At 39.7% G+C, this 13,634-nt stretch overlaps 1 protein-coding gene across 3 annotated transcripts in view; it reads right to left on the reverse strand.

Annotated features, from left to right (window-relative positions):
* The window catches only part of LOC147626770 (uncharacterized), a 54,244-nt gene extending 48,257 nt beyond the window's left edge, over positions 1–5,987 (reverse strand). For 2 of the 3 annotated variants that reach the window (XM_086815321.1, XM_086815320.1), the window contains exons 1-6: positions 5,615–5,987; positions 5,193–5,333; positions 4,990–5,112; positions 3,727–3,789; positions 3,529–3,636; positions 2,857–2,934 (exon numbers count right to left, since the gene is read on the reverse strand). In XM_086815321.1, the coding sequence (XP_086671447.1) occupies positions 2,857–2,934; positions 3,529–3,636; positions 3,727–3,789; positions 4,990–5,112; positions 5,193–5,333; positions 5,615–5,857 (756 nt within the window). In that variant the 5' untranslated portion in view covers positions 5,858–5,987. The remainder of the gene's footprint in view (positions 1–2,856; positions 2,935–3,528; positions 3,637–3,726; positions 3,790–4,989; positions 5,113–5,192; positions 5,334–5,614) is intronic. The other variant, XM_086815322.1, reaches the window with a different exon arrangement.
* Positions 5,988–13,634: the final 7,647 nt, after the last annotated feature.

Here is a 13,634-nt window from a genome sequence, read left to right on the forward strand (position 1 = left end):
GAGGCTGTTCAGCACCATCGCTCACTAACTAGAAGTTCTGCCTGCCTGCTTTCTGGCCACCTAACACACCTGGCCATCGGTGCCTTCTGAAGCACCACCATCAGAACACCCTGTGCCTGTCACCAGCGCGTGTGCCACCAATCAACCGCCTTTTGTACTGAACCCTTTTCTCTCTCCCTCTCTCTACCTTCTCCCCCTCTATATTTCCATCTCTTGAATACGTGGTTGAATCTGTCATGGCACACCCCGCTAGACTTACAATCGCATGGTTTTTCGCACAGACTTCCTGCTGACATCAACTCTACTTTCAATCGGTAAGCTTTAATGCTCAATTATGGAAGCAAGTAGCAAGAGGGAGGAGCAAGACTCCACATTCACATACCTTGTGTAGTGTTCTCTTATCCTACATGCTCTCTTGCAGATTGTTTCTACCATGTATGGGTGGAACAATAGAGTGGAGATGGTAGGGAACATGGGCACTTGAGAGGGTAGTGTGAGTTGAACATCTTCACCGACAACCATATTGTTTGCAATATTTGTATTCATATGTCGTGTATGGAAATCTCGTCAAAAATGCCCATGATACTATGTATTTGATTCTCCCAAAATTAACTTGAGGGGCTCATTGTGTGTCTCTTGTCAATTCAACAAATTACATCTAATTTTGTGCTTATTGTCCATTAAATATTAGTGTACTTAAGTGTATTGATTAGCATTGTGTTCAACCAAACATTCCACACCGACCAGTGGAAATCCATAGGGCACGAGAGGCGTCAACCGCAATCAAAACGGTGTTTGTCTAGTAAGTCCAGCATGGGCATTGCTCCGCCCAAAAGTGTAGCATCTCGACTAGATTGCTTGCCCCCGCAAGTCGATCTTAGTGGGGTCCATTCTCATGCCATCTCTAGAAAAAATGTGTCCAAAATAATGTATTTCTGAAAGGTAGAACTCACTCTTTTTGGCATTTATGAAGAGCTTATGTTTGCAAAGCTCTCCATGAAAGCCAAAGCACACCTCACAAGCCTGTGACCAAATCTTAGCAAGTGTCTCCCTATCATGCGCATATATAGACCTAAAAAGCACAATTAAGAATCAACAAGCACATAGCAAAGCACCTGCCTTTTCATGGATATGCAGCAGTAGTAAAACACTTCTCCATGCACATCCAACCATGCCATCTTTGCCTTTCATACAAAGGTCCTTCCCATCCTTCACCCTAAGTGTCCCATACCACCGTAGGCCTTGACTAAAAAGGAAGCCTACTAGCCTGAATCCAAAAGATCTTGGCGATGCATTCTTTATATCCTCCTTTCAGAGATCTTCACACTTTATGCTAGTAGGTGTGAGTTTGATACTACTATTACAACTACATATCTAGAAACAGTATCACCCACATCAAATTTGGATTGATGACCGCAATAAATTGTGGCTAGTGACTCTTCTTCCAACCATAGTCTCCCTTTCAAAACCACCCCCGAGCTTGAGGTCAGATTGCAGTGAGTCAGCCAAGCCCTCACAACATGCCCTACTATCCCAGGCTCATAATCCTCATCATCCTCATAAGTGAGCCCACACTCACTTATATAGTGATAACCAAGCTATATTTGATGTACTGCTAGTTAGCCTCTAGTTAGCTTTTTCTTGACTCTAGGTCTCATCCTTGTTAGCCCTTAGCCCTTGGGCAAATCCTATCAGTCCCTACGCACCAACTAAGCCCTAACCCTAACCTTGGGTTAGCACATCCCCTTAACCCTGGGTTATCCTAGCTCCCGGTTAACACTGGCCCAAAGCCCACTTAGGGATGTAACAAACACACTAGCATATCGATTCATTACCAGCTTTATCATCATAACATTCTTTCGAGAATCCTGTGCCCAAATAATACTCTCCCTTGGTAGTGACACAAATCACAAATCCAAATTCTGTATTTTGAAGATTATGAAAAAAGGTAGAGAAAAAAGTAAGACAAGGCAATGGCTCTCCCCTATTGCATTGGGAGTAGTTGTTTTATTAATATTGCCTCATACACCTATATCTAGAAAGTACAATGCAATCGTTTTTATTGGCAAAACATTTGATGTGTGGAATGTTAATGGGATAACAATGTCACTCACATGCAACAACAGCCACCAACTCTTCTCTTACCTGATTCTAATGCACCAACCCACGACTCTTATCTCCTTACATGGCCTCGTATAACATAACTCCTCTAAAGTCTTCCTACCAAGCTGCCTGATGGCTTTAATCACTTTGCAAGAATATACATGACACTATATACTGCCATCATGACAAAATTATTTGTGTAGACTCTACCACCAAAAGAGCATCAATCAGAAGGCTCCTTGATTAGATAGCCTGGTTGGGCTCAATTATGTTACAATAAGCTAAACGCGTGTTTTTCGTCACCTCCCATTGCAACTACTCAGATCTTTCAACCTTTACAAAGGACAATGTTATTTAGGGACTACTTGTGGCCGTAAACTCATGTCGCAACTTAAGTGACTATATTGATCCACACTTTCTGTGAAATTGAATACCACACTTCATGCTTTTGTTAAATGCTTTTTTACACTTGATGTAGATGAGAGATTCTTTCAATGAAGTTGAATGCCACATGTCATGCACTTGCTGAATGAATTTTTTACATCTAATGTAGAAGAGAAAGATATACATACACACAAGCATACGCACATAAAACCTTGGCATTTCTCTGTGAGGCATTTGAAAGTCTTTTCAATGCCCCAACTAAATATTGCAAATAAATTTTTCAAATAAAAAGGGCTTGACATAAGACTAGAAACACAAATACTCTTCAATCAAACGTGGTTTTTTTTTTTAAGAAAACAGCTGCCACACCTGTCTTATTTTCTCAATCCCTGTAGCAGCAATGAAGTCAGGAAGCTGAAAAGGCTGCTTCTCAATACCACGCTTTCCCTGCAACCAAGCAGCTCACTTTGTTACATGGAAGACACAAGAATAATTTGCTCTCTCAATCAGTCCTTCTCAAAAAGGGACACTGATGCTGGCACTCAACACTAAAAAGAGACCAAAATCCATAAAAGCATGTTGCAGCACCTACAAATTTATGTAATTCAAACCCACTAGCTCCAATCATAGCATGATATAGGCATATGCACGTGCTTAAGGGCTCTCTCTCTCTCTCTCTCTCTCTCTCTCTCTCTCTCTCTCTCTCTCAACAAGTTTTTATAGAGCTATCCAATCCCTTAGTTTTCCCCCACATCTTCATGATCTAAACCCATTACAATAATGGACTCCTACTCTTAAGCCAATCCGAATCTGTAGAGAGACTCTCCTCTCCCTCCACCTACATACCAGTCCTCCTTGCAATTCATGATTGCTGAAGTGCCGCATCCTGCAACCAACAGATATATAGCAAAATAAGAGACATGACACCTAAGGCAGCTGCCAGTCTCTCTCACCCGTGTTCTGGAGGACCTAAGCCCCACAGTTTTCCTTCATCCAGATTTAGCATACAAGATAACTAATGTTGGGGACTGGAGCACACACCTGCAAAAACTTGCGCTTCTGGCACCAATGTCTTGGAACTGGAACAGTATTTCGATAAGCTTTCAAGAACACCAAAAGCTTTGGATCTGCCGCCGTTGCATCCCACACCTGCCAATCCATATGATAGTATGTTGAACAGCAGAGAAAACCAGAAAAACAACTCCATTCAATTACAAAGACTATGAGCCTTGGACCCACCTCTACTACATCTGGCTTTGAACATTGTTGCTTGAGCTCAGCAATTTTCATTCGCCTTTGTAACTGTTCGAACAAGTGAAACCAAAGGTGTCAATCAAACTTGGAAAACTTCCATGTATGTATGCATGCATGCATGCAAGAGTGTCTGTGTGTGTGAGCATGCATGTGTGGCACACCCACACAGGATAAACAGCATCACATGGGCGCGCCATACAGGGCTAGACGGGCAGCCAAGCCAGATAGGAACAGGGTGCCCAGGCAAGAAAAGTCTGAACTGGCAGGCTAGGCACCTGTCGGACAGGTCAAGCAAGGGCAGCAGATCAGAAGGCCATGAGGCCCTATTTAAAGGGACTTCAAGCCCCCCTCATAAATATCAAAGCATTTTATCAATTCACCTTCAGCGAGCCCACCCAGGCTATTGCAAGAGCAAGGAAAAGGAGCTGCAACCAGCGTTTGCAGCCGGGCAGCACGGTCTATTGCAACTTGGGCTGAGATCAGCAATGAAATTTGTGCTTCACTACGTTCAGGTGTACATAATATCCGCATTAATACCAGTTTAGAGTAGGATACTTGTGAAAGATTGTGTGATGCAAATCTTCTATTGTGCATTTACCTCTCTTCACATGTTCGTTGCACTAATAGACTTACAATTGGTAGCAAAGCCTAGGATATCTGGATAACTGCAAGATTTTTCTTTTCCAACTTCTTGCATATGGCTTGCCTGATTAGGGTAGAATCAAAGGAACATTGTAAGGTTTGGAAAGAGTTAGTTTTGTGATCCCAAGTTTTCAGTTTCTATCATGGCTTCAAAAGACTAGATAAAGGCTTCAATCCATAGCTTGGCCTGCACCCACGCGAGCACATGGGGTTCTTCTGCAACTTGGGCTGAAATCAGCAGGGTCTACTTTGTAGATTAGCAATGATTGATCAACCTTTTGAACTTCAAAACATTCAAATGTACATTACAAGTTGTGAATGATTGTGTGTGCTGTAAGTCTTCTACTATGCATCTATCACTATTCACACTTGCATTGCACTAGTAGATTTACAACATGTGTATATGGTATGTGTGTGTGTGCATGGTATGGTATGTATAGTATGTGTATGCATGCATATATGTGTGTGTGTGCATGTTTGTGCATACCTACATATGTATGTAAGCCTCCACCTTGGCTTGTCACGTGAAAGCTTCTCCAAATCCTTAAATTCTGTGTTGCCTTTTGAATGTCACAATAAAATATTGACTAACACGTTTAAATTAACCTTCTTCTTTTTGTTCGACGTTCCTTTTTCCTTCTGTTTCGTATCTTGCTTATCTTCATCTTCATCATCTGAGCTTGCATCCTTTGCTTTCTCCAAAGGAGCTTCCTGCTTTGAATTCTCGTCCTGAGTTAAAAAAACTCCACATGTTGACTCAAGGTTCCAGTTGCCATAGTGCTATGGGCATGTGAATGGATCAAGGATACCTTTCTTGATATGGGAAACATTTCTTCAGCAGAAGAAAACTTCTCAAAAACCTTGGCAAAATCTTCAATAAGAGGCCCTAAACTTGAGTCAAAGTTTGGCTTCTCCGAAATATACTCCACTTGCACTTCGTCCTCCATAGTCTAAAGCATAAATAAACACAATAAATATCACTTATAACTCTTGACAAAATTCAATTTTCAAACTTTGTACAAACTTTCTAGGTTGAAATCCCAATAGACACTAAAGCGTTGATATATTAAGGAAACAAAACAACTATGAGAATCCCTCTACCATAGTTCATAAGCTATTTACCGTTTCTTCACGTGTCCCACACATTTCTGCTCATGTTTTGAGAGCATAAAAAAGATCTGTGCCAAATTCTGGATCTCTCAGAGAAAAGTTGAGGTTAGCATGAGCAAACCTTGACCGTGTCCGTGACGCCCTTGCCATCGTCATCGCTGTCGGTGGCTGGAACGCCATTTCTGCCACCCTTCTTCTTCTGCTTTCGCCTGCAACGCCGCCTCTCCGCCTCCTTGTTCCGCTTCGGGTTCAGATGCTCTCCATTCTGGTGGACGGCCACTCCGTTGCCGTTGCCGGAAGCGGCGTCTGAATAAAGTTTAGAGGCACCGGGCTCTGCTGTTCCGTTGGCTAAGGTTGCAGCCATCGCCAGAACAAACCCTCTCTATCAAACACTCTAAATCAAACTAGTGTCGTGACCGGCTGGAAGCATTTTCCATGTAGTTACAGGTAAAAGTAATATGGGTAAAATCACTCTTCCTTTCCTTTTAGAACCTAGGCACATTAAGTTACACAAAAAACACGTATAAAGATGTTCGTATGTATGTACATGTACGTATGTGTACGTGTAATCCATTGAAACTATACATGCTACAACTGGAATATATATGTACATGTACGTATGTGTACGTGTAATCCATTGAAAACTATACATGCTACAACTGGAAGATATATGTATGTGTGTGTGCCTATGAACTCATGTGTGCATGTCACATACACATGTAAATATGTGTCTGTGTATGCGCACGCACCCATAATATCCATAGATATTGTTCACACTCATACATATATGTATACATCGTCCTCAACTTGCCAACCTTCTATATAAACACATCATGATTGTCATATATATCCATATAGAAGTTTCTAAAACACCAAACTTGGCATATAATATACATCTAGCATTACAAACCCATAAAATGATGATAATCTTAACACACCTGAACACAGCTTTAAAACAATCTTCGGACAACTGGATTCTTTTTCCTAGCCTATATCCCGCGCCTCCATCTGGCAAAATGTATATGCCATAAAAAAAACATTAGCATTGAAGATATAATTCTCGTTGAAAAAAAGCAGGATGAGGATAAAAGCTTACAAAACTCATTTGGTGGATCAATATTTGAGGCAAACAGCGTTTGAACAGGCTTGTAAACAGCAAATCGAAAAATTATGTATTGTCCAGTGCCTATGCACCGAAAATCTAACTTATCAGGCTTTTCATAATCCACAAACATTACACGTACATGAAGTTGATCTGCAACCTGCCGCAATTTTAGATTGTAAATTCCAAGGAGCCCAAAGCTCTCGTCTCGTAACTGTCTCGACCATACAAACCCAACAACAATCTGGGTTGTAAAAAGTAAAGATATTCCCTGTTGCAAAAAGAATGTTTCAATAAAAATATAAATTAATCAAACAAAACACAAAAGCTACACAAAAAAGAAGTTTCTATATATACCCTAAAACACCAGTGCTCTCTAATAGTTCGATAATTAGAGATGTTATTGCTTGTCCTTACCAAAATGGAGGGTCTACAATTCAACCATGAATATTAAATAGATCTTAAAAAACGATAATACCTATATTATAGCAAACATCTAAAAAAATTACCTTCGATGTCTTCTCCATCACCATAAACGAACGAAAATGATCTCCTTGCCACATCCATCCTAAGCAATATACCCCTGATATCAAATATAACTCTGTGTGTGTGTGTGTGTGTGTGTGTGTGTGTGCGCTTAGTAGCTTGAGCCAAGCAACGAATAATATAATGGCACTGTGTATAAAAGCAATCCAAAAGCAATCAAAGAGTGTGTATAAAAGCAATCCAAAAGCAATCAAAGACTGCACTTGCATATCTTTGGAAACATTCTCCATTCAAATGCTTACTTCATTGTACAAAGATATGTATAAATGTAGTCTCTAACATTTGCAAGCTGTTATTTACATTTACATTCTTCGGCATGCCATTTGCAAAACCTCCTTGTAGACAACATTGGTTGTGAAGACTTCATTTGGACGTCTTGTGCCACTTTCATATTCCATAATATGCTTTACACACACTTTCACTGCATCATCGGATGATCTAACACGTGACATTGCAACGTACAGTTTTCCATGTGTGAACACTTGTGTTACCAGATAAAGTCCCAATACACTCAATGTTTATCCTAGAGACTTATTTATTGACATACCAAAAGCTAACCGGACAGGAAATTGTCTCCTTCTCATGTCAAAAGGCAATTGAAGCATAGTAGGCATAAATGTTATCCTGGGAATAAAGACTCTGTATCCAATGTTTGTACCTGTAAATGATTTCTACTTCTATCACCTTTGAGTTAAATTGCTTACATATCAATATGGTACCATTATAAAGTCCACGTCGAGGGTCCAAATTGTGGAGCAAAATGATAGGGGCATTAATCTTTAGAACTAAGCGGTGAGGAGGGTAACCACCACCTAAGTTCAAACTGTTCAAGTACTCAATTGGATACAATATTGCATCATTCTCGCAAAAATAACTGAATCTGCACTGAGGTATTCTCTTTCAAGACCAGGCAACGAACTTAAGACTAGTTCATTGATCTCATCAACCTCTAAATTTCGTGGTGCAAGCACAATCTTTGAAGAAGCATGCATAATCCTCAACTCTCTAAAGATCTTTGTATACCCATTCTACCAAACTCAAAACAGAGTTGCCATGGATAAACATTTGCGGTGGAATTACCACTCTATCGTCATTGTTTGACTGACCTATAGTGACATTCCCAATTTGTAATGTCCATTTGACAAATTCATGTTCTGTACCATTATAAGCACTCTGTCTAACCCACATGTTTTGGGTGAGCTTTAAAACACTCACATATCTCCAAATATGTGACCGGCATAACGTTGCATCAACAATGTCCTCGCATAATCCCTTTGGCACAACCGGTAAGATTTACCTGAAGTCACCACCAAAGAGCATAACTTTTCCACCAAACATTGTATCACTTTGCATAATGTCCTGTCTAGTGCTTCATATGCGTACCTATGCATCATTGAAGCCTTGTCCCAAATGATTAACCTTGCAAGCTTCAACACCTCCACCAATGGGTTATTAGCTTTAATTCCACATGTGCTAGAAGCATTGAGTACCAATGGGATTTTGAAACGTGAGTGAGCTGTACAACCATTTGAGAGTAACAATGCAGCTATTCCAGATGATGCACATTCCAAGGCAACGTGTTTCTCTCCACACAATCGAGATAGCAAGGCATTATAATGATAAGTTTTGCCTGATCCACCTGGTCCATCAAGGAAAAAAACACCACCTTGGTTCAAAGAAATAGCTCTAAGGATAGTATCGAATGCTCCTGATTGACAACTATTAAGACTCCTTTCCATGGAAACAAACAAATTAGCCTGCTAAAAAGAATCAAACATCATTCATTGTTAGCAGTGGCAACACTTGATCTATCTGGAATAGGCAACCCCTAAAAATCAGCTAACCGCTTTCCATATCGATGCAAGAGATCTTGCATGTGCAACAAAGCCTGATTCTTTGCTCTATAGAATGACAAACACCAACATCGACACACCCTCTCTACTGCAACGAACGGAAAAAAATCTTCTGAAAGTTCGGCAGAGTATTTGTCCCAAAGCTGCCCATGGTATATAGGCTCACAAAAACCCATTATAATGACAAACAATTGACGTAGTTGGAATCCTGTATTCTAAATTGCAGATTCATGGAGACACATATACCACTCATCACTCTCTAGCATCCCTCTGGCTTCACATGCAGCCTTAAAACATGGATACAAATGTCCATTCACTGTTCGCAAATCCTCAAAATATTGCACCCTTTGCACACTGTGAGTAGCATCCGTAAGTAATATTGCTCACCTGCACTCGGACTAACATTATACATACGTCCAATCATATTTCCTCTTTTCCTTTTAGTCCATGAGCAAAGAGCCGAATTCCACACCCACTTACAAGGGAAATCAACATACAGTAAGGTATTTGCATTCGCATACAATTGATTGGTTTTGAACCATTCGGTGAGAGATGTTATTTGGTTTCTATCACAACTAAGCACATCACGCAAGTCATCCTGGTCATTGAAAAGCACATTATTGTGCATTGGGAGATGAACATGTAACCTTTGTATATCGGGCTTTTCATCATGCAAATCATATTGATATATGCGCCAGCATGCCTTTGAAGCAGAAACGTACCGTGCATCCAAATATTGACTAACCTCATCAATAACCCCATTTCTGTCTCTTACAACTCAATATTAGCTCTATCATGTCCATTGTATACATACTTATACAAATATTTTACAGCTGTAATGGTAGAGTATACTTCTATGTTAATATGGATTTTGTACCTTAAAGAGAGAAAAGGGTTATGTGGAACAACCCATCGACTATCCACCCTATGATCCTTTACCTGGATAAAACTGCCATCATCTCGTCGCATGTAAGTTGGATACCCATTATCATCAACGCTAGTAGTCTCGCAAAAATTCTGAGGATACCGACGTTTGTAACTCCCATTAACCATGCAAGGAGAGCGAATATTCAGTTCACCACATGGTCCATGGACATTGCAATGACTAATTATGTTGTGCAACTCTGGAAACATCACCTTGTCGGGAAGTTCAGCACATACCAACATATCATAGAAGTGAGGGATCTTGATCGGTTTACATCCACTTTCCACTATCAATAATATATGTGTATGTGGCAAGCCTCTTTTGTGAAATTCAATAACAGAAACAAATCCCAATACCATTCCAAATATTGATTTTTGACCAATAAGTGCATCGTGTCCTTATGCTTCTCATAAAAGACCCGTGCAGTCAAGTCGATCGATCTTGGGCAACCTGACCCGGCAATAAAGCATTGGTTATTTCATCCCACTTGGGATTGCAAGTAAAGGTGAGAAACAGGTCAGGTTTACCCATCTTTCTAACAATAGCCATTGAATCCTAGTGCAATTGATGCATATATCTAGGCCCCCCCATTACTGGACGCAGTACCACCCTGCGTCCAGTAATGCCTGCAAAGAGTCTATTGACCCCATCGCATAAATTAACCATATATGCAAGACCCTGGTAAACTTCAGCACGTAATGCTTTATGGTTATTGCGTATCCATACCAATCTAGATTCTTCCATGCTACTATATGCATCAATAATGTATTGTTGCAAAAGACGACCACCACGTAGAAGGCATGCATTTGTATCTTCCCTAATCTATAGTCTATAAGCATAATATTGTTGTTGAATTACGGTCTTTGTATCCTCATTTAAGCCTTCTCTATTTCTACCATTGGCCAACATGCCAACCATCCTCTCCTTGAGGAAATAGAAGAATATATAATAGAGGCATATATGAGCGATGCAAGCTAGATATTTTTTTTATAGCACCTGTGCGCGACATTATTTGAATGTCTCTATGCCCCACTTGAAAATCATCTCCTTGATCGGGCATGATAGCTGCTACCCCACTTGTTGTAGAGACCAAGTATTGCCGTGAGGTTGATCGAGCTTCAGTGATGACCGTTCTCAAATCTGCATGTGGACTTGACAGCAACATTTCTCTCATTGAACGAAGTGCGTGAGCGTATGGATTATGTACATACATCATTGTTTGCAACCTTTCAACAATTTTATGATTTAAAGAGGGCATCCCATGAAGTTTATTCTCTAATTCATGCTATGTATTATACACAAAGCTGGGCAAATCGAGGACCCACATCTCGGGGGTTTCATCAGGTATAACAGAACCAACACGATGATAGGTGGTACCATGGATTCGAAAATTGAATACTCCTAATCCCCTAGTGAACTGACTATCCAAGTGAGCACCTAGTGAAACGAATGCTAAGGCATTATTATAAGAGCGCATATTCTTTCTATATTCCTTACTTGTATTATCATTACCACGCAACAACTCCACCAATGCAGGAGGTGGATTTTCCAATGGTAGCAAAGAGACCTTCCCACTTCCACAACAGTGTTTGCCCACATATTCTCCAAGCTTTCTTGACGCCTCACACTTCCAAATTATTGCACCACAAAAATGGCACTTGTAAGAAAGGCCTCCTAATGAGTGAAGAGTACAATCTCCAGAATATGTCACCATAGTTGCTGGGTGCTTGACATTTCGAGGTAAAAAAAACACCCACGTTATAGAGTGACATTAAGATCTAATATCTTTCACATCACCAACAACAAAAGTTATAGAAGACTGGAAATTATCATCCATAGGTAGCTCATTTAAATCAAATGAGAAATGGCCTCGCGCCAAATCTCTATGTGTCTGAGCATTGTGATGTTCATTGATAGGTTCTTGAAGAACCGTAGCATTGAGAATTGTTCTGTTTCTTGATTCCAAGTGATTCTGCCTCTGGGGTTCACTAAGCTCCTCATTTTCAACCCTTCCAAATGTTTCAATCCTAGCTATGTTAAAGTAATCAGTAAAATTAGCAACATTTTGTTTTCGAATGCAAGTCCTTGTCCGTGACCATTTACGGCGAGTCATGCGTGTTGCATCCGAAATTCGAAGCCGAAGAACTTGGTTTGAACTCAAGTATGTATAGCTCTTAGCCATCTTCAATCTCCTTCAAAACACAAAATAACGAACACTATTTTTCTTAACTTCAAGCAACATAATACTTAAGATAGAAAAAGAGACAGACAATGACATAGATATATATATATATATATATATATATATATATATATATATATATATAGAGAGAGAGAGAGAGAGAGAGAGAGAGAGAGAGAGAGAGGAAGGCAGAGTTGAAACATGTTGAGAGATGGAAAATATGAGCACGAAGACAAAATAGAAGAGAGAAGTATTAAATTTGAGAAAATCAAAATTTCATATATATTGCCAAGATGAAGAGCCAAATATAAAAGTTGGAACAAAATTTGACCCTTGATCAGAAAACATCATCCCTCTCACAAAATCTTTAAGCAACTACCTTGGCTTCTAAAACACGGCACATCTTTTTCATAATTACATTAGTCGATTAACATATATCTTTAGACTCAATACCTCCACACCTAATGTACGCACTTGATCTTTTAGAGAATCTACATGTTCTTTACATTACCCATTACATCCATGTAGACATTCCCCGATTTAAACATGCATGTTCTCCATGAAAGAAATCATATCTAGTTGGTTTGCCTCCATGAAAAAATCATATCTAGTTGGTTTGTCTCCATGCGACCACTATTGTTATAGACGCGATGGAGATGATGAGTCAACTCATCTCTTAATGTATCTCCCCTCCTTTGGTTGCCACTTCCACAAATCTCATCCCAAAGGGCATCTAAGTACTCCTTGCAAGCAACTGATTTTTTCTCAGTGCGGTCGTCTGTAGACGTTTAGAGCTTGTTTGTCCAGATGGAGACCTTGACCGCACAAGGTGTTTTGCAGCTTGAACATTTATCAACTCTGGCGGCGTAGACAAAGCTACTTCTTCATTGGAAGAATCATCCACAGCCACTACATCTTTGGAGCAGTTGTTATCATTTTGAAGCTCCATTTGCTGAAATCCAAAATCAATATCTTAAAGCTCTACAATTATCTCTATGTATCTTTGCCAACATATACCTAACCCTAGTAAAAAAAAGAAGAACCTAGTGATACATATAATTGTCTGTGAAAGGTTTTTTTTGCTTTTTTAAGAATGTCTATCAATTAATATGAATGCATATATTCTCCAAGGCTACTACAATTTGTATATTCTATATCTATATATTATGAACAATCTCAAAGACAGAAGTCTAAAAAATGAAAGATTTCTAACATATCAATGTTACACTAATATTTGCAATCAGATTATCAATAACAAAACACTCATAAGATAGAAAGAGATATAAAAAGTATCTTGATGTACACAATCCTCTCTCTCTCTCTCTCTCTCTCTCTCTCTCTCTCTCTCTCTCTAGGTAATCCTCACTCTATGCATCCATTTTTAACACAAAAAGTGAGAGAGACAATGACGGCATCCAAAGAACTAACCTCAAGTTGAAAAGAGAATTATACTCGAAAGCACCAACTTTGATTCAATCGTCCTTGTGCTTGCTTCTACACATTCACATACAAAGACATGTAAAATAACAAACT

This window comes from Cibotium barometz, chromosome 21 (assembly GCF_041138505.1).
Source record: "Cibotium barometz isolate CiBa-2024 chromosome 21, ASM4113850v1, whole genome shotgun sequence".
Classification (NCBI taxonomy): Eukaryota; Viridiplantae; Streptophyta; class Polypodiopsida; order Cyatheales; family Cibotiaceae; genus Cibotium; species Cibotium barometz.